General features: G+C 46.1%; 1 protein-coding gene across 1 annotated transcript in view; it reads right to left on the bottom strand.

The window, feature by feature from the left end:
* The window catches only part of CFAP47 (cilia and flagella associated protein 47), a 2,216,809-nt gene that overhangs the window by 1,279,646 nt on the left and 917,744 nt on the right, over nt 1–19,419 (bottom strand). The window contains exon 43 of the mRNA XM_069204610.1: nt 11,351–11,459. Coding sequence (XP_069060711.1) covers nt 11,351–11,459 — 109 coding nt within the window. The remainder of the gene's footprint in view (nt 1–11,350; nt 11,460–19,419) is intronic.

The raw sequence follows: 19,419 nt of genomic DNA, 5'->3' as shown, positions 1-19,419 counted from the left end.
AAAAATATATACACATATACATATATATATATATATAAATATATTATATATACATCTATTGCACCCTCAAAGACCAAGAGGAGCGCACTCAAGGATTACTTGGCAAGACCATAAAGGCAACGGGGAGGCGGGTGGGATCGTGAGGAATCCACAGGTAGCTAATGTATCCACCAGAAAAGTCGTTACCGAAGGTAAGTAACTCGTTCTTCTGATGGATACAACTACCTGTGGATTCCTCACCTCATGAATAGAGTCCCAAAGCAGTACCACGCCCGGCGGTGGGTGCCTAAATGGTCAAACCAAGAAATCCTGCAGCACTGACCGTGCAAAATGACCGTCCCTTCTAACCTCAGAATCTAAACAGTAATGTTTTGCAAAAGTGTGAAGGGACGACCAAGTTGCGGCCTTGCAGATGTCGACCACAGGAACACCTCTGGCTAAGGCCGAAGTGGCCGACTTAGCTCTGGTGGAATGAGCTCTAATGCCCTCAGGAGGATCCTTCTTTGCCAAAGAGTAACATATTTTAATGCAAAGAACAACTCACCTGAATAGTGTTCTCTTGTGGACTGCCTTTCCTCTCCTCTTGCCCACGTATCCAATAAACAGCTGATCCGCCAGCCTGAAATCCCTTGTTCTATCGATAAAGAAGCTCAACGCTCTCTTTGGGTCCAGACGGTGCAGTCTTTCTTCCTCTTTGGAAGGATGAGGCGGAGGATAGAACGTGGACAAAGTAATTGCCTGAGCCAAATGGAAGGGTGAAACAACCTTTGGGAGGAAAGCAGCCTTGGTCCTCAACACCACCTTATCCCCATAAAAAGTTGTATAAGGGGGTTTTACTGATAAGGCCTGCAACTCACTCACTCTCCTTGCTGATGTTATAGCTATCAGGAAGACTGTTTTTAAAACCAAAAACCTCAAGGGGCAAGAATGCATAGGTTCAAAAGGGGACCCCATAAGGAAAGTCAGGACTAAGGACAAATCCCATTGCGGCATAACGAATGGCTTTGGAGGATATTGATTTAGAAGACCTTTCAAGAATCTGATAACAATAGGGGATTTAAATAAAGATGGTTGGTCTGGAAGACATATGAAGGCTGACAAGGCCGATAAATAACCTTTAATGGTAGCCACTGCACAACCTTTCTGCGCCAGAGATAGAGCAAAAGACAAAACGTCCGATAGATGAGCATGTAAAGGATCAATCTGCCTCTCTCCACACCACGCAACAAATTTAGACCACCTATTAGCGTAGATAGATTTAGTGGAGTGTCGCCTGGCCGCTAATATAACATCCACTACCTCAGGCGGGAGAGAGAAGGAACTCCGGTTGCCCCGTTCAATCTCCAGGCATGTAGGTGCAGACTCTGGAGGTTGGGGTGTAGAACCTGCCCCTGCGACTGTGAGAGGAGGTCTGCCCTGAAAGGGAGACGGAGCGGCGGGCACGTTGAGAGTTGGAGAAGGTCTGAGTACCACACCCTCCTTGGCCAATCCGGAGCTATTAAGATTATTAGAGCCCGGTCTTGGCGAATCTTCCTCAATACTCGAGGAATCAAGGGTATGGGAGGAAACGCGTAAAGCAACTGGCCGCACCAGGTCATTTGAAACGCGTCCCCCAACGCTTCCTGCATCGGATACTGAAGGCTGCAGAACAACGGACAATGCGCGTTCTCTCGAGTGGCGAACAGATCTACCCGAGGAAACCCCCACTTCTGGAAGATTAAACGGACTTGATCTGGATGGAGACGCCACTCGTGGTCTGCCGAGAAGTGGCGACTGAGACTGTCCGCACGCACGTTCAAAACTCCGGCCAGATGGTTTGCTATCAAGCAAATCCGATGGTCCTTTGCCCAGGACCATAGTCGAAGAGCTTCTCTGCAGAGAAGGTACGACCCCACTCCTCCCTGCTTGTTTATGTACCACATCGTGGTAGTATTGTCCGTTAGGACCTGTACCGACTGACCACGAAGGGAAGGGAGGAAGGCCTTGAGAGCCAGACGTACAGCCCGTAACTCTAACAGATTGATGTGAAAAATCTGTTCCTCTGGAGACCAAAGACCTTTGATCTCCAGATCCCCCAGATGAGCTCCCCACCCTAGAGTGGAAGCATCCGTTATGACTGTGGCCACTGGTGGCGACTGCTGGAACGGCTTTCCTTGTGAAAGATTGTTGCTTGCAATCCACCACTTCAAATCCACAGCAGCATCTCTGGAGATCTTGACAGTACCCTCTAGATCCCCTCTGTGTTGAGACCACTGCCTTCGGAGGCACCACTGAAGAGCCCTCATGTGCCAGCGAGCATGCGTGACCAACAGAATGCAGGAGGCAAAAAGACCGAGCAGACGAAGGACCTTGAGGACTGGAACTACCGCTCCATTTCGAAACATTGGAACCAAATCCTGAATATCTTGAATCCGCTGAGGCGGAGGAAAGGCCCGACCCAATGTTGTATCCAGTACTGCCCCTATGAACAGGAGGCGCTGAGAGGGCTCTAGGTGAGATTTGGGCTCGTTCACCGAAAAGCCCAGGTCGAACAACAACTGGGTTGTTGACTGCAGATGACGCAACACAAGCTCCGGGGACTTGGCTTTGATCAACCAATCGTCCAAGTAAGGGAATACTGCTATCCCCTTCCTTCTGAGCTCTGCCGCAACCACCGACATCACCTTCGTGAAGACTCGAGGTGCTGAAGTAAGACCAAACGGAAGGACCGCAAACTGGTAGTGTTGCGATCCCACCACAAACCGGAGATACTTCCTGTGTGACTTGAGTATCGGGATATGAAAGTAAGCATCCTGCAAGTCGACAGACACCATCCAGTCTTCCATGTTCAACGCCAAAAGCACCTGTGCTAGGGTCAGCATCTTGAACTTTTCCTGCTTGAGGAACCAATTCAAGATCCTCAGGTCCAGAATTGGTCTCAAACGACCATCCTTCTTGGGAATCAGGAAATACCTTGAGTAAACTCCTTGACCCCTTTCCTGCTCCGGGACCAACTCCACCGCGCCTTTTAAAAGGAGGACTTCTACCTCTCGTTCTAGCAACAGGAGATGTTCTTGTGAACAATACGAAGGGCGGGGCGGGATGAGGGGCGGAAACTCCCGAAAGGGAAGGGTGTAGCCTTTTCCCACAACACTGAGAACCCAAGTGTCCGACGTAACAGTCTCCCATTTGGTGAGAAAATGCTGTAATCTTCCCCCTACAGGAGAGGAGTGAGTGGGAAATGGTGGAAGCCTAAGGCTGCTTCCCCTGCTGCACCCCGCCAGAGGATGAGGAAGAGGCAGAGTGCTGCTGAGAAGCTCCCCTGGTGCGGACCCTACCCCTCCCCCTAAAAGATCTATAGGGATGGGAAGAGGCAGGTTGCTGATATCTTCCCCGAAAGGAAGAGGAGGAAGAGCCACGCCCAAATCCACGAAACCTCCTGAAGAATCTGGAAGAGGCCGTGGAAGAAGGAGCTTGGAGTCCCAACGACTTAGCCGTGGCCCTGCTCTCCTTAAACCGTTCCAAGGCCGAATCAGCCTTAGCCCCAAACAGTTTGTCCCCATCAAACGGGAGATCCAACAATGTGGACTGTACATCTGCCGAAAAGCCCGAGTTACGGAGCCAGGCCTGTCTCCTTTCCACCACAGTTGTGCCCATTGCTCTGGCTACCGAGTCGGTGGTATCCAGTCCCGTCTGGATAATTTGTGTCGCAGCAGCCTGGGCATCAGAGACAAGATCCAAAAGACCCTGGGGAAGCTCTGTAAACGAAGAGGAGATGTCATCCATCAGAGCATGAATATACCTCCCCAGGATACAGGTTGCATTGGTGGCTTTTAATGCCAGACTGCAGGACGAAAAAATCTTCTTCGACTGCGCCTCCAGCTTTTTTGAATCTCTGTCCCCAGGCACCGTCGGAAAAGAACCAGGCGCTGACTTGGACGAACAGGAGGCCTGCACAACCAAGCTCTTCGGCGTAGGGTGCCTAGATAGGAAACCAGGATCAGTTGGAGCAGTCCGATACCTCCTGGCCACGGCTCTGTGAACTGCTGGGGAAGATGCCGGCTTCTTCCACACCTCTAAAACCGGATCCAGCAGAGCGTCATTAAAAGGTAATAGAGGCTCCGCCGCGGCTGAGGCCGGATGCAACACCTCTGTCAAAAGGTTTTGTTTCGCCTCCACCACCGGCAAAGGCAGGTCCAAAAAACTAGCTGCCTTCCGTACCACTGTATGAAAGGAAGCAGCTTCCTCGGTATATTCCCCCGGGGACGAAAGGTCCCACTCAGGGGAAGTGTCCAGCCCACTGGCCGACTCCAGTCCACGCAGCCCATCACCCGAGTCCTCTAGCTCTCCTTCCTCTAGGGCTCGTTGGTACTCCTGCTCTTCTAGTACCCGGAGAGCACGCCTCCTTGAATGCAGTCGTTGCTCAATCCGCGGAGTCGACAATACCTCAGCCGAAGTCGGAGATCGGCGCCGATCTTCCGAAGCCACCGACGCCGCATCCGGCGCCACAGGTAACTTCGGCGCCGACTGAAGAGCAGTTGAAACGGATGGACCCACCGGAGTCACAGGCCGAAATCTCGACGTCGACGGGATGGAAATCCCTGGGGCCAATCCTTCCGAAGCCACCGGAGCGGCCACCGGCGCCGACACTGGCGCCGAGCCCACGTTCCCAAACGGGAGAAAGGGCATAAAGGGTGCTGGCCGAAGAGGCGCAGGATCACCCAAAGAAAAGGCCAAAGGCCCAGCCGGAGCACCCCCTGGAGCCATCTGTTGGAAGATGGCATACATCGCATTCAAGAATGCGGAACTATTGGCTCCAGGGGTGGGAAAAGCCGGATACTGGGGTGCCTGACTCGGAGGCGACCCCGACGCCGGCCTCGGCGTCTGCGCCGGAGAAAACACTTGAGGCTCCAATACCTCAATCACCGACGCCTGTCCATGCGAAGTTGGAGACGCCGGAGAGGGCAACGGCGTCGAAGGATGCGGCGTCACCGTGGGGCTGACCTCCCATGTCCTTCGGCACCGATCCGGAGACCTGGAACGAGCCTCCCTTGAATGACGCCGAGATTCTCTACGGCGCCGGGAGTCTCGATGACGCCGATGTCTTGGAGAAGACTTTTTCTTGTGATGCTTCTCCTTTGACTTGGCCATAAACAGCTTCGCCTCGCGTTCTTTAAGGGCCTTCGGATTCATGTGCTGACATGAATCACAAGTCGAGACGTCGTGGTCGGAGCTCAAACACCAAAGGCAATCGGAATGAGGATCCGTCACCGACATCTTGCCTCCACACTCACGACAAGGCTTAAATCCAGACTTTCTCTGCGACATTATTTCCACAGAGAAAGAGTACGCAGCAAGATATACACTGTAACCGCAAGAGTAACAGTTGCTCCCTCGAAGATAACCGTTTCGAATGCACGGAAAAAAGGGAACTGACGTCTGCACGTCGTCGAGGACCTCTTATTGCCTGTATGACGTCAGACGGCGTCGCGTGCGAGACAGTGACGTCCTCGTCGACGTGCAGAGACTAGTAAGAAGATTTCCGTCGAATGCTGGCGCCATGGGAGTATTCATGAGGTGAGGAATCCACAGGTAGTTGTATCCATCAGAAACATGAGGACAAGATTTAAGTCCCATTGAAGCATAATAAAGGGCGTAGGGGAAAGACATGTACAAGCACTTTGAGGAATCGATTTACAATGGGAGATTTGAACAAGGAAGGCTGATCAGGCAGTCTAAGAAATGCCGATAAGGCAGAAAGATAGCTGTTTAGAGTCCCTAAGGTAGTGTAGTGTGGTTAGTTTTACGTATTCGTTGCGCTTTAGCTTCAGGCTTTAGGCCTTTGTACACTTTGCCCTGAATATATTTTATTCATTTGCTGACGGCTTAGAGCCTCTGTGCACTTTGCTCTACATGCTTTTTATTAGGCTTCGTACTGTTATTTTTCAAATAGCCAGTTCTACGGTGTTGTTTTTTTATTCATATTACACTGTTTTGCCTACTTCAGCACTGGAGTTCTCCATAACATATTTACTCTGTGCTTCAGTCAAGGATACAGTCTGGTACATTGCCGATAGACGTGGTAAGAGTTTAGACTTGGCATTCCTGCGTAGGGACATTTTGTGATCACGATGACATGTTAGTTATAAAATCACTTCCTTGTCCCAATACACGCAAGAGGGAGATTCCGACCAGGGAACCACAACTAGACGCTGACTGCCTCGTTGCAGATGCTGAACCAAGATCACAGGTCTTTGCTCAGGTATGAGGGCTGATGTCTCCACAGTGATTCTAATAGGCAAGCTAGAAGCTTAACATGCTGTGCTCTAAATAGAACAAGCAGAGGGAGAGTAGAAACTGTTAGACAATTTGATAGCTTTGTTCTTATGTTTTACTCTCCTGGTGACTATTTCAATCCTACTGTGTTGTATCGTTCTGGTTATTGCGGCTCACGCCTTAATATCTAAAATACAGTCGTTTTATTAAAACATAATATAAAACTTATACTGTCTTTGTCATTTGTATATGAGATCATATTGGAAATAAGAGAGTTGGTTTGGATCTGAGTAACCACGACTTCCCTGAGAAGTTCCAAAGATGTCATGCGCTCAGCTGCCAAATCATTCCTTCCACATGGGAGAAATGAGGCACTGCTAGTTAGCCGGAGCAAAAACCGGATTTAGGGTGACAGAGTTCTTTACACGTGGGTCAGACTCAGTCCCTCACACCGTTATAGATCCTGCTACCTAGAAATCCAGTAGTCTCATTTAGAATAATGAGAGCCCACGCGACAGTAGAACCCTGCTGGGCTAGAGTCAGAATGAAAAGAAGATTGTCAGAAAGAGAAGCAGAAAGAGGGTCAACAGACCATTCTGTACAATAATATACAAAGCGTTTTCAATGGCAGGAGTATACAGTCTTAGTGGAGGCCTGGCTGCAAAACTAACCTTACAGCTTTCAGGAGGAAGGCCAAAAGCCACCAACTGCTGCCGCTCAATCTCCATGCATGAAGGTGCAGAGTTGACAGCTTCGGGTGGAGAACCCTCCCCTGCTGCTGCAACAGAAGATCCTATCGAAGGGGCAGCCTGATCGGAGGATTGATGCTCATTTTAAGTAGCTTGGGATACCAGACTCTCTGTGCCCAGTATGGAGCCACTTAGATTACTTGGACCCAGCCGTTCTTGAGAACTCTGGGCAGAAGTGGTATGGGTGGAAATGCGTATAGGAGGCCTGAATTCTACTTGCGCCGAAAAGCGTAGCTGAGCGATTGCCACCTTGGAAACTCCAACGAGCCATACTGCTGACATTGCGTGTTCTCTGCGGAGGTGAACAGATCTAACCAAGGCTCTCCCCACTGCTGAAAGAGTCCTTCTGCCACCTCCGGATGGAGATGCCATTAGTGATCCACTAGGCATCGACGGTTAACTTAGTCCACCCTGGCATTCAGAGAACCTGCCAGGTGTTGAACCACCAGGGTTATTCCCTGCTGTGACAACCATGTCCAGAGACTCAGAGCCTCATGACAAAGGGTCCACGACCCCACACCGCCCTGCTTGTTGCAGTACCACATTGCAGTAGTGTTGTCCATGAACATCTGCACTAACTTCCCTTTCACAACAGAAAGAAATGCTTTTAATGCTAGCCGGATCACCTGGAGCTCCAGTAAGTTGATATAGAGCCCAGATTCCGCCTGAGACCAGAGGCCCCTGATCTCTGCCTCTCACAGGTGGCTGCACCATCCCAGAAGTTATGCATCTGTCACTACTGTAAGATCTGGTTGGGGAAGGGAAAGGAGTCTGCCTTTGACCCAATCGCAGTTCATTAACCACAACTGCAGGTCCTTTGCAGTTCCCTCTGAGGTCTGAACCGTGTTGGGAAGAATTCCCTGATGTTGTGCCCACTGGAACTTGAGGTCCCTTTGCAGAGCCCTCATATGCCACCTGGCATGTGTGACTAACAGGATACAGGAAGCCATGAGTCACAACAGCCTCAGAGTCTGCCTCACCAAAATCCAGGCTAGAGGCTGAAACATCGGTATCATAACCTGAATATCCTGGACTCTCTGCTCAGGAGGATAAACCCGAAACTGCAATGTGTCCAGGACAGCTCAGATGAAAGGGAGTTTCTGAGACAGAATCAGGTGCGACTTCGGCACGTTTGTAGTAAATCCCAGCGAATGCAGGAGGTCCGGGGTAGTCTGAAGGTGGGTGATGAGAGCCTGGGGCCTAGGAGCCTGTTGAAGGCCCACTTTGAACCGCAAGTAACACCTGTGGGCAGGCAGGATGGGATGTGAAAATACACATCCTGCAAGTCCAACGCTACCATCCAGTCTCCTTGGTTTAGGGCAGATAAGGCCTGAGGAAGAGTGAGCATCTTGAATTTCTCCTTTTTGAGGAAGAGCTTGAGGTCCCTTAAATCCTAAATAGGGCGAAGAACCTTGTTGTTTTTGGGAATCAGAAAGTAGTGGGAATAACAACCACTGCCTACTTCTGATATCGGGACCCTTTCTATGGCTCCCTTGGCCAAGAGAGCTGTATCTTCCTCGCGGAACAAGATCAAATGATCCTCCATCAGCTGTTCTTTTACCAGAGGGATAGAGGGAGGGAAAGACAGGAAGGGGAGGGAATAGCCCTTCTGTATGATCTGCAAGACCTATTTATCCGATGTTATGGATCGCCAGTGAGGGAGATGAAACTGAATACTCCCTCCAACTGGACGGATATGGTCTTGCAGAACCATACTAGGAGGGCTTGGGTGTTGCGGAAGAGTTGGGCTGGTTGGTAGCAAACCTCTGGCTAGACCCTCTGGGTCTGCAGGAACCAGGACCTCATCCTCGCATGGGATGCTGTGAAGCCAGAGCACCTGTTGTTGGTGTGGTACTACGCCCCTCCCCAAGCCTTGAAAGAGGCGACAGACTGCTCTCAAAAAGGCACTGAGAGACCCAAGGATCTCACCATAGATCGAGAATCCTTGAATCTCTCAAGTGCAGTGTCTGTCTTTCCACCAAAAAGGCGTATGCCACTGAAAGGCATGTCCATCAAGTTCAACTGGACATCCCCCGAAAAGCCAGAGGTACACAGCCAGGTGCGGTGTTGGAGGGCCCCTGTCAAAGAAATCGCCCTGCCCAGTGAGTCGGTCATGTCCAAGCCACACCTGATGGTAAACTTGGCTGTATCTCTGCCATCTTTGACAGCTTGGGTAAGAGTGTTCCGTACGCCCTCCGGGCCCTGGGGCAGCACTTGTGCCACCGTATCCCATAAAGTATGGGAAAAATGGCCCAATAGGCAAGAGGTGTTTACTGACCCCAATGCCAGGCTGGAGGAAGAAAACATCTTCTTCCCAAGTTGGTCCAGCCTCTTGGATTCCCTATCTGGGGTAACGGAAGGGAAGGCACCACAGGAAGTGGAGGCTTGGACCACCAATCGCTCCGGGATGGTGTGTTGGATGAGGAAACTAGGGTCGTTTGGAGCTGGTCGATGGCAGCAGCCAATTGTCCTATTCACAGGAGCCCCTGTGCTGGGTTTGGACCACGTTCCCAGAAGGACATCTGTAAGGGATTCATTGAAGGGTAACATCGGCTCCGATGTAGCAACTCCTGGCTGAAGCACCTCCGTCAGGAGATTAGTCCTGACTGGCACCATAGGCAAGTCTAGGTCCAAGAACTCAGTGCCCTATGCACCGCCATAGCTTAATATGCCCCCTCCTCCATAGCCACAGAAGGAGGTGAGAGCAAGCCAGCATCTGGAGAAGTATCCAGTCCACTGGCGTCCCCTAGATCCTCATACCAGTCCTGTTCATTCTCCAATCCGTATTCTAAAGGGTCCTCAGACCCCTCCCACTTCTCACCTGTGCCTCTAATTAAGCCTTGGGAACTGATCTGGGCCTAATCTGTGCCGTTGAAGTCAGAATCAGTGTCGTACAACGTCGTTCCGCCACCAGATTATCAGGAATGAGGATGGGGCTACCACCACCAGTGGTCGTCGGTGGTGGAGGGAGCGTTGATGTCGTGCCCGGTGCCGAAGGAGGCCGGCTGAGAACTCGGCGCCGGACCAGATCCGCTATTGGATCCTGGGATCCCCAACAGGGCCAGGGCTGAAGCTGCCAGTGTCTAATCCAATGGGGCCCCTGCTGATCCCACGGGACTGAGGACCCACTCGTGGGGGCAGCCCGCTCAAAAACAAGGCGCATAGCCTTGTATAATTCCTTTAATTGAGCCGGGGTTGCTCCAGCTCCCGGAAGGGGGGGAGACACTGAGTTAGCCCTGGCAACGGGTCCGCAGAACCATGCTCGGAACATCGATGTTCCTGAGACTGCTCATCGGCCGACGGGCATGGCAAAGTCGAAGTCCGCTGGGACGACTTCTTTTTGTGCCTCTTCCCCGAGTGTCCGAGGACCTTGAGTGGGATGAAGAGGACTTGGGGCTCCCTGGAGCGGTTCTGCGACCTCCTCCTTGAGCCGGACCGTGACCTCTGAGGAATCGCGCCATCCGAAGTTGAGTGCTGGGCTGCCATGAGCTTTAGGGACCGCTCCCTCAAAGCTTTGGGGGCCATGGCCCGGCAATTGGAACACAACTTTGAGTTGTGGTCGCTGTCGAGGCACCAAAGACATACCTCGTGGGGATCAGTCACTGACATTGCGCGATGGCAGGCGCCACACGACTTGAACCCCGTCTTCCTAGAAGACATATCCCTCACACAGATGACAAAAATCCTCGAAAAAACATCAAAAAAAGGCTTGCCAGAAAGGCAAAGGGTAGCTCGATCGCGGATCTGTGCTTAACCGGCATGGAAGGAAAAGAACTGACCCATGCGCACCAAGGTGGCGTCTCTATAGACGACCGTAACATCAGACATCTCCAACGATGCTGACGAAGCCATGCAGAGCCGGACGACACACGTGGAACCAAACGACGTCACTCGATGGCGCGCGCAGGGTATTGCTCAGCAAAAAGATTCCGGATTCGAAGCGGATGACAGTGAATTCAAAGGTAAGGAATCTGCAGCTAGAAGTCTCTATCAGATATATTTCTAGTGGATCATGGAGTGAGAATCGGCACTTGGGGGATGGTATGAGTGGATGGAGAGAAAAATGGGTACAGGTAGGGAGCCGGAAAGATCGAACAACAGAGAAAGAGAAATAAAGATCTAGAAACAAAAGGTAGATAACAAAAAATGTGGCTCTGGCCCTCCTTTCCTCTGTCTCATGGCAATTCCTCTCCCATGTTTTGAGGGCAGTATTAGGCAGCTTCTGTTACAAGTATGGTGCATGAATTATTTCCTCTAAATTAATTTATTATCTTTTCAACTACATTAGTACATTAATTACATGTTTATTAGCATGCAATCTTCACAAAAAAAATCCTTCACCTCACCTGGCTCTGCATTCCTGATATGCAGAACATTTGGACTGTCCACTGGAAGCAAGGCTGAAGGCAAAGGAAGGAGACCTGTTCCTTCCAGGAGGTAAACAAAGTCACCTATCTGTAACAAAAAGGGCATGTCAGTTCCGAAGCACACTTATCAGGATACAGACAGTAAGTAGGGAAGTACAACCAAAACATATGAGCTTTGAAGGTGTGAATCAGCCCTAACCAAGTTGAGTTTGAGCTCAAACTACACGGGCCACATCTCTCAGGGAATTAGGCTTTGTAATTCCAACTCAGATAATTAACAGTGAACATTCAAATGTAGCCAAGATCTTTCCTTAGTAGCAAGCAAAGAGCAAAGCTTCTCTTTGGAGCCAAAGGCCAAGTCCAATGATAGAAGCAATTCCTCTGAATACAGTGAGAAAAAAAACAATACCCAGACTCCAAAATAAAATAAAACTTAAATAAAGTTGAAACCTTCAAATACAGAAACCCGCATAGAAAATGCCTTATCCCAATAAACAGTATCACTGCCTAGTAATTACGTAAGGCGGTCTACTGAGTGATGCTCATTGAGCATGAAATAGAGCTATGGGTAGCCCACTTGGTTGGGAAAATATTTCAGCCTCAATTTAAAGGATGGTCTGCACCATTAGCGATGGTCAGGTCAGCCAAGCTGGTTACCCTAATATAGTACTCTTCCTAATACATTACAGAGGTGGTCAGACAACCGGAGTACTGAAACTACTAGTCACAAGCGGCGAGGATCTAGAATACCAAAACTAGTGAAGCCCTTTGGTGGTCTACATTGAAATTCAGGAATGGGAGTCAGTTAGAATACTTTCATGACTGAGTTTAAGTGTCTCATCTTTAGTATCCTCAATACTTTCCTCTGATGAAACTCAGTTTTGTCAAGAACAAAGAAAAATCTCTTGAAATGTGGATTCTTGCTATTTGCAGAGGCCTTACTACCCAAATGTTTTTTGTTTTTGTTTTTAAGTACTAAGGGTTCCACCGGAAATCCCCTTTACCCAGTTCCACAAGGAACTTTTCACAGCAACATGTTCTGGTGGGTAAACCACTATATTTTGGCACCTATTTTCAGGTCGTCCTCTCCATGCATACTCCCTGTTTCTCTGCACTCCGTGAGATTTAGTACAAAAATGTTTCCACTTTGGATGTAGTTGAATTAGCAGGGGTTGCAAGAAACGACTCACCATAAAACAATATTGTTACTGCAGATACAATAAGTGAGTGTGACCATTTCAGTGACAGCCTATGTTCAATATTAAGTATATGCACATACGCCAAATTATCAGTCTTGCTGGTCAACCCTGACAAGGCTGTCAGCTGTGAAGCAGAGCTGGAGACCAGTGCACAACTCAGTCAATGGATTAGCAGATTATCTGAGTTACAGCTCAGCATTATGAAAGAAAAAAGGGAGATGAAAAGGGGCATCAGAGACTCTTTCAAATGCTTCTATGAGGTGCCCTTTAAACAGGGGACAGATGTGGATGTCCTGGATGAGTGTGTCCTCTTCATAGCATGTCTTCTAGTAACCTCCCTCACTAATACTCCTGCGGAAAAGGCAGTCTATCACCTGAGGGTAAACAGAATGCTAGCTTACCAACATGTAATTTGCCATCTTTACTAACAAGCCTCGTCTAAAGAAAAAAAAAAAGATGGTGGAGGGGGGCTTGTTTAGGCAAATGTCTATTGCCTCATCTCTCCCTTACCAGTACTAATAAGCCTCCTGCTTACAGAATGCCCCTAATTGACTGTATGGTGCATATCCTGAAACATCCCCTCTCCTAAATACAGAGGAAAAGCCACAGCTTATTCAAGGAAATTCTCAAAATCTCTCCTATCATATCAGCCAGAGCAATGATTAATGATTCCTTAGAGACTGAAACATTCCCAAGTGACGGTCTGCCTTCATAAAAACATGTCCTTGATCCTACGGTTCTTCGACAATATGACAGGTCCCTAATAGCACATTTTTGTGTGAAAGATTTGACTTCAAATAAATACTGGAGCTCATGGAAGAAAATCTCCTCTCTATCAAAAATAATTATACCCAGTCATGATACTGAATCAGCACTAAGAGCCACAAGGGATGATATCAAAGCAAATGTTAACTCCAGTGCAATAGCAGTACTCTTTCTACTTGATTTCTCATCAGCGTTTCATGAGGTTAATAATCCAGGTATCTTATTGAGACATAGTAGCATACAAGATCAAGGAACTCTCCTGAAATATGCTGCCTAAATTCTTAGTGACAAGTCTCTTATCTCACTTCTCCTATAAAGTATTCAAACTGAATTTTGCCATTCTCCAAAACTGGTTGATTGCTCCCCTCTTGTTCAGAGTTTACCTTTGTCCGTTCAACTGCTATAACTACACTGAGACAAAAATTAGCCTAAAGCTAGAAAATCTAGCATATCTCAACTTTGGTTCTACCGATTAATGCCTACTGGCAACTGACTGGATTGCAAGCCAACTACCTAATGCTAAATACCACAACAACAGAGATACTGGCATGTGGATGATGGACTAACTATCACCCTTCAGCTTTCTGGCCTCACAAATGAGAACCTCCACTAATCCCCACAGGTTAGGTGAAGAACCTAGGGCTCTCACTTCTACCACAAGTAAATCAAGTCTCCATACGGGTGCGTCTACATGACAAGATGTTTGCAGTTCATTTTTACATACCTTAGCTTTTCTCAAGAATGTCAAGCTAGAGAAATCACCTGAAAAATGAGGTCTACCGAATGACAGAATACCTAAAAAGAAGACTTACTTAATATATAGTACAGTTTTGAACAACATCCAAAAAAAGCTGAAAAATATGAAATCACACTGTGAAACTGACATGGGTACACTACAGGAATGGTCAGGAAGAAATGCTCATGCAACCCAGAGGGGTCTCAGTGAAACTGTGATTTCATTTGGTGCCACTGAAAATCCTGTTCATGATATACCATTGTAGGAGCAACATACATTTATACATACAATATGGAACAGTAACATAATATTGAAATATTGTTCAGACGTTCAAGGAAATAAAGAAACGGGACTCACTTAGGGACTTGAACCTGCCAACGTACTACTGGGGGATGAGGGAAAATCAGACTCTAAGTGGGTACAAGTAACTATGTTTCAATCTTGGAACCATGATAGCGAAGTGTGGGCCAAGTAGGATATAGCACAAAGCTGGGTCAAATCAGCACCCCGAATAAATACAGAATCCAACAGTAATATGGAGTAGTGCTCATTGACAGAAAGAACAGTTCATATGGGTAGAGGATTAACATGAAAGATTGCGATTATCTACTGTGTGTGGATGGAACACCAGAGGCTAACACAAAGCTGAGCAAATAAACTGATGGAATCATCGAACACCCATTAAGTTACCTACTGTGGACGTTAGAACTGTATCTGGATTGGATATTGCATCTTTTCAATCTTAAAAGATATTTAACTGTGTTACCTTAATCTGCTGGAGTATGTGTCCCATTACTATTACCTGCTGTTTATGAAGAATATCTGTGAACAAATTCATTGTACTGATTGAAACAAAACAAAATATGTTAACAAAAGAGACGTACAAGTGACCGTTGACCACGTACTCATCCACCTTGACTAGGCCATGAGGTTTTACCTTGGAGCACCATTTAACACAACTGAAATTGCAAAGAATTCAGAATGCAGCTGCTAGACAGCTATTTAACCTATTAACGAGAACTCTCAACCCAACAGCAATGAAATCACTATGATGGTTGCATGTCGCTAGAAGGTTCACTTGTAACGCAATCTGCATCACTTAGCCAGCAATAACTGGGAATGGACCACTCTTCCTTTGACACATATTCCACACCTACTGCCTACACCAACTATGCTCCAAGCTAACCCCCTTTTTGCTACTTCACACCAGAAGGTCATTAACAGCTAAAATCTCCTTTTCAGCACAGGCAACCAAACTCTTGAACTTTCTTCCCTGAAACAACCACCAGACCAGGCTTCTCCAACACGTAGTTTGTGAGATACTGGTAGCTCTCCAGCTACCTTTATGTAGCTCTCCTATGTTGAGTCCAGTCTACCAAATTAGAAGCTTTTATTTGATTGATTTTGTATATCTATCCCAAACTTGAAAAGTAGGTATTTAATACTGAAATGTGTGCATTTTCTCAAACCGAGGTTTGAAAGAAAATGGCTGGGTTTTTAAGATATATTTAAAGCTCATATACAAGTGTTAATTAATGTGGCAATGGAGAGACTAAATACTAATGCTATTACCTGGTTGCCTGGGACACTGTAGCTATATTTGACACATATTATCCATGTAGAGGGATACCACAACACTAAAGCCTTTGTTACAGTACTGCTGGCAATTCTTCCTGATGCATTAAGGTACTCACTGTTGGTAATCCTGCATATGGTGGTCACTAATGTCAACTTGTCTGATGTGGTCCCTTGTACAAAACTAATAATGACAGTAGCTCAAGTGATTTTCATTTAAATGAAGTAGCTCTTATTACTGAAAAGGTTGGAGACCGCACTAAAAACTAGGGGTGTGCAAAACCCATGTGAATTCCTTTACTGTAATTAGCCACATTTCTGGAAAAAATACATAAAGTACAATCCTGCTGTTTTCCACTACATTTTAGTGTGAAATATATCTTTGCATGCATTTCTCACTAATTAACAGCACAAAAAAAACACAAGTGCCCCGAACAACAGGTGCTCATAATTCTGCTTATTCACTTGTTACCATAATACCATGATAGGATGTTTAGCTGAACAGATTTGAAATTACACATCATTACGTAATAGTGTAATTTTTAGATCTTTGTATAATATAAAATGCTGGAAATTGTACCCCCCCTAATGAAATTTTTACTTAGGCCTACTAAAGAAATGGCACTTCTCATCAATATAATCATAGAATGTAGATAACGAACTACATTAATTGGGAAGTAAGTGTGTATGAATGCATCTATTCTCACAATGTCTAACACTCGTGACTGTGCGCAGTGATGCACCAGTATGTTTTTAAACCTCAAGTCGCTAAAACATACAAAATTCAGCACCCATCCAACAACAACACTTCAAAAGGGCACTTAAGAACATGATCTAAACCGAAGGACTTCACTACTTTGTGAGAAGAATGAAGCAGTATAAAATTGCTACCACCAAGTATAATAAAATAGATGAATCTGGAAATGATCCTAAAAACGGAACCTACTGAGTAAGAATGCAAATAACAATTTACCTTTGGAAACGTTATTTCTGATGCATACAGGAGCTCTGACAACTTTCTTGAATGAACCTCTTCCTGGTGCAAGAAACGTTGCCATGGCCATACACATCACCTATAGCAGGTGATAACCCAAAACATCATAGATGGAAACTTTTCCATAAACATAAACGTCATCAATGCTGGGTGACATCCTCTGAATTCACAGACAAAGTCATGTCACTCCCAAATACTTAGCGGGCACTTGGTCGTTGATGACCCAGTTCCATCCTCAGCAATTTTCAACACTTTCAAAAGCTGAAAGGATATGGAGAATGGTGCCAAAATAGGAAAAGGGAAATTAAAAAAACATTACCCGCAATAGAAAATGAGGGGATGTCACAGGAATCTAGAAAGTCAACTGCATCAATCAGAAAGAACACTACTAAAAGTAAATAACATTCTTCCAATGAATACCAGCTTTCTTGACTGAAACATTCCCACAGAAATTAACAGGATGAGGGTTGAGGAACAAAACCAGCATATCACAAACTGACAGCCTATTCATTAATCAGAAAGGATGCAATAATGTACAGCAAAATACTGTACAGAATTCCATATTTCCACATTATCAACAGACTGTACATGAGCAGCAAGCCTGCTTTGCCTTTGCCAGCCAGTTCATATCAATGCCTAATTGTTAGGGACAACCATCTTGAAATTGTCAGTTTCCAAACAGCAGCCTTACCAAGTTGGTGACCTTGATACCTGATGAACAAGTTATCCTCCAAACCAAAGGAATGGGTTATATGTATCTTTTGACTTAAGTCCCTCCCTAGTTCTTAACCTATGCAAAAAAAGAAAGAAAGACTTCATTCTCAGATGAGCCATCAAAACCTGAAGGGATGTATTTGTGACTCCTGTCAACTAAAGCCAAGAATTTCAAAAAGCTCTCCTTAAAAGATTTTCTATTATCACTGAGATACCTTGAAAAAGGAACACATCAAGGACGATTCTGTCTTTCAACTGATCATAACGGTGATTCTACTGCAACTAAAGGTGCAACTAAAGGCACCACTAAAGAGCTGTCTCATTCAAGACAAGCCTGCATTACACAGAGATGGTCAAATTCATCATCAAATCTAGCAACATCTATTCTGGCCTCATCTCTTCGGATGAAGTTCTGCGACCTACTCACCATTGTAACAATGGAGAGTAACCTCTTTATTGGAGTAAAATTCCTCATGAGCAAAGTATCCAATACATCACCTATGAATTGAGCTCTAAAGGCTGGAACTGGAGGTGAGTTCTTGTAATTCACCAAAAAAACTTGGTATATCAAAACAAAAAGTGTATCTGCAAGATTCTTTAACAACAACTCTGGTGAAGAGGTCTGCAGAAGCCAGTACAATAAATGTCCTATCCACAGAGTTAAGATACCACCACATCCAGAACTTTTGAAATGACTCAAGGGGCCATGCCCAACACAAAAGGAACGATAGCAAATCATTTATATCTACCTGCTACAGTATACCTCTTAAATGTCCTATGATATTGAGCTATAGGAATAGGAAACTATCTATCTGGAAGATCCAACAAGACCAACTAATCCTGACCCTGCAGAGTTCTAACAATTTGAATAATAACAACAATTTTCAACTTTGGTTTCCTGAAAAACCTTTTGACAGACCTTGAGTCCAAAATAGGTCTTAATCTCCTCCTTCTTTCCTTGGTAACAAAGTAATGTGAATAACAACCCTGCCTGCTTTGAGACCAATAAACTACTTTTATAGTTACCTTTGCTAAAACATCTGCTACTTCTTTCATAAATATGTATGCATGTGTGTTGATAAGGATGATGGATTTGGAGGAACAGCCAGAGAACTCAAATGAATGGCAAAGTATAACTCTGGCACTATTTGCAAGACACATTGGTCTGAGGGTATCCTTCAATTCCTTGAAGCCAAAACAATGACAGTTGGAATCAATGAAGATGGCAACACATTCTGCTGCCTGATGTTTCCTGATTCTTTGCTGAGATAGCTGCTATTTCAGATGCTGTAATGTATTGTGTCTAGTTTCTGCTGTACTTGTAAATACGGACAAGGAAGCTACTGGAACAGCACTGACGTGTTTTACTGTGGAGGAAAGAACCAGCGATACAGCCATGGTTTATCCCTGCTCCTCTCTATTCAACGTCTCATTAGACCTTCCTCTAAAAACTGCTGCCAGTTAAAATCCATGTCCAACAACTGAGACTGGACATCCCCTGAAATCCATTTGTGCTCATTCAAGTTTGCCTTTGCAGGACAACGGCTGACGAGCCATAGAATCAACTCGATCCAGTCCACACAACATTTTTGGACACATTAACAATATCCTTACCAAACTCAACAAAAATTTGCAATGGAGTGGGTCTCACATTTGCTCGAGTTAGAGCTATTAGCATTGTAAATTCCTAAATGGACTTTTCTTGCCACATAAATTGAAAATTAAAAGTAAAACAGTTGACATAAGTGAGCCAATTCAAAGCACCATGGCCACCGTGAGCGCGTAGGAGAGACACAAAAGGAAAAAGAAGTTCACTCGCAGTCAAACATATCATCAAATGTGGAATCATCCATATAACAGGGTCGATGGCCAACGCGGTAACAAAACTGCCCCAAGGAAGGACAAACGTAAAGCATTTAACAATGATAACAAAGAATTTTTGAAAGGCAAGCCCATAAATGAGTGATAGTGATGGACGTGTTGTGGTAAAAAGCCCACAGACAGATTACAACACGACCTAAAAAGAACTTCTTCATGAGTTCTGGAAAGCTTGGAACTACCAAAC

The sequence above is a fragment of the Pleurodeles waltl genome, chromosome 8 (assembly GCF_031143425.1).
Source record: "Pleurodeles waltl isolate 20211129_DDA chromosome 8, aPleWal1.hap1.20221129, whole genome shotgun sequence".
Lineage (NCBI taxonomy): Eukaryota > Metazoa > Chordata > Amphibia > Caudata > Salamandridae > Pleurodeles > Pleurodeles waltl.
The sequence above is the reverse complement of the archived record's forward strand: the minus strand, read 5'-3'. Positions and strand labels throughout refer to the sequence as shown.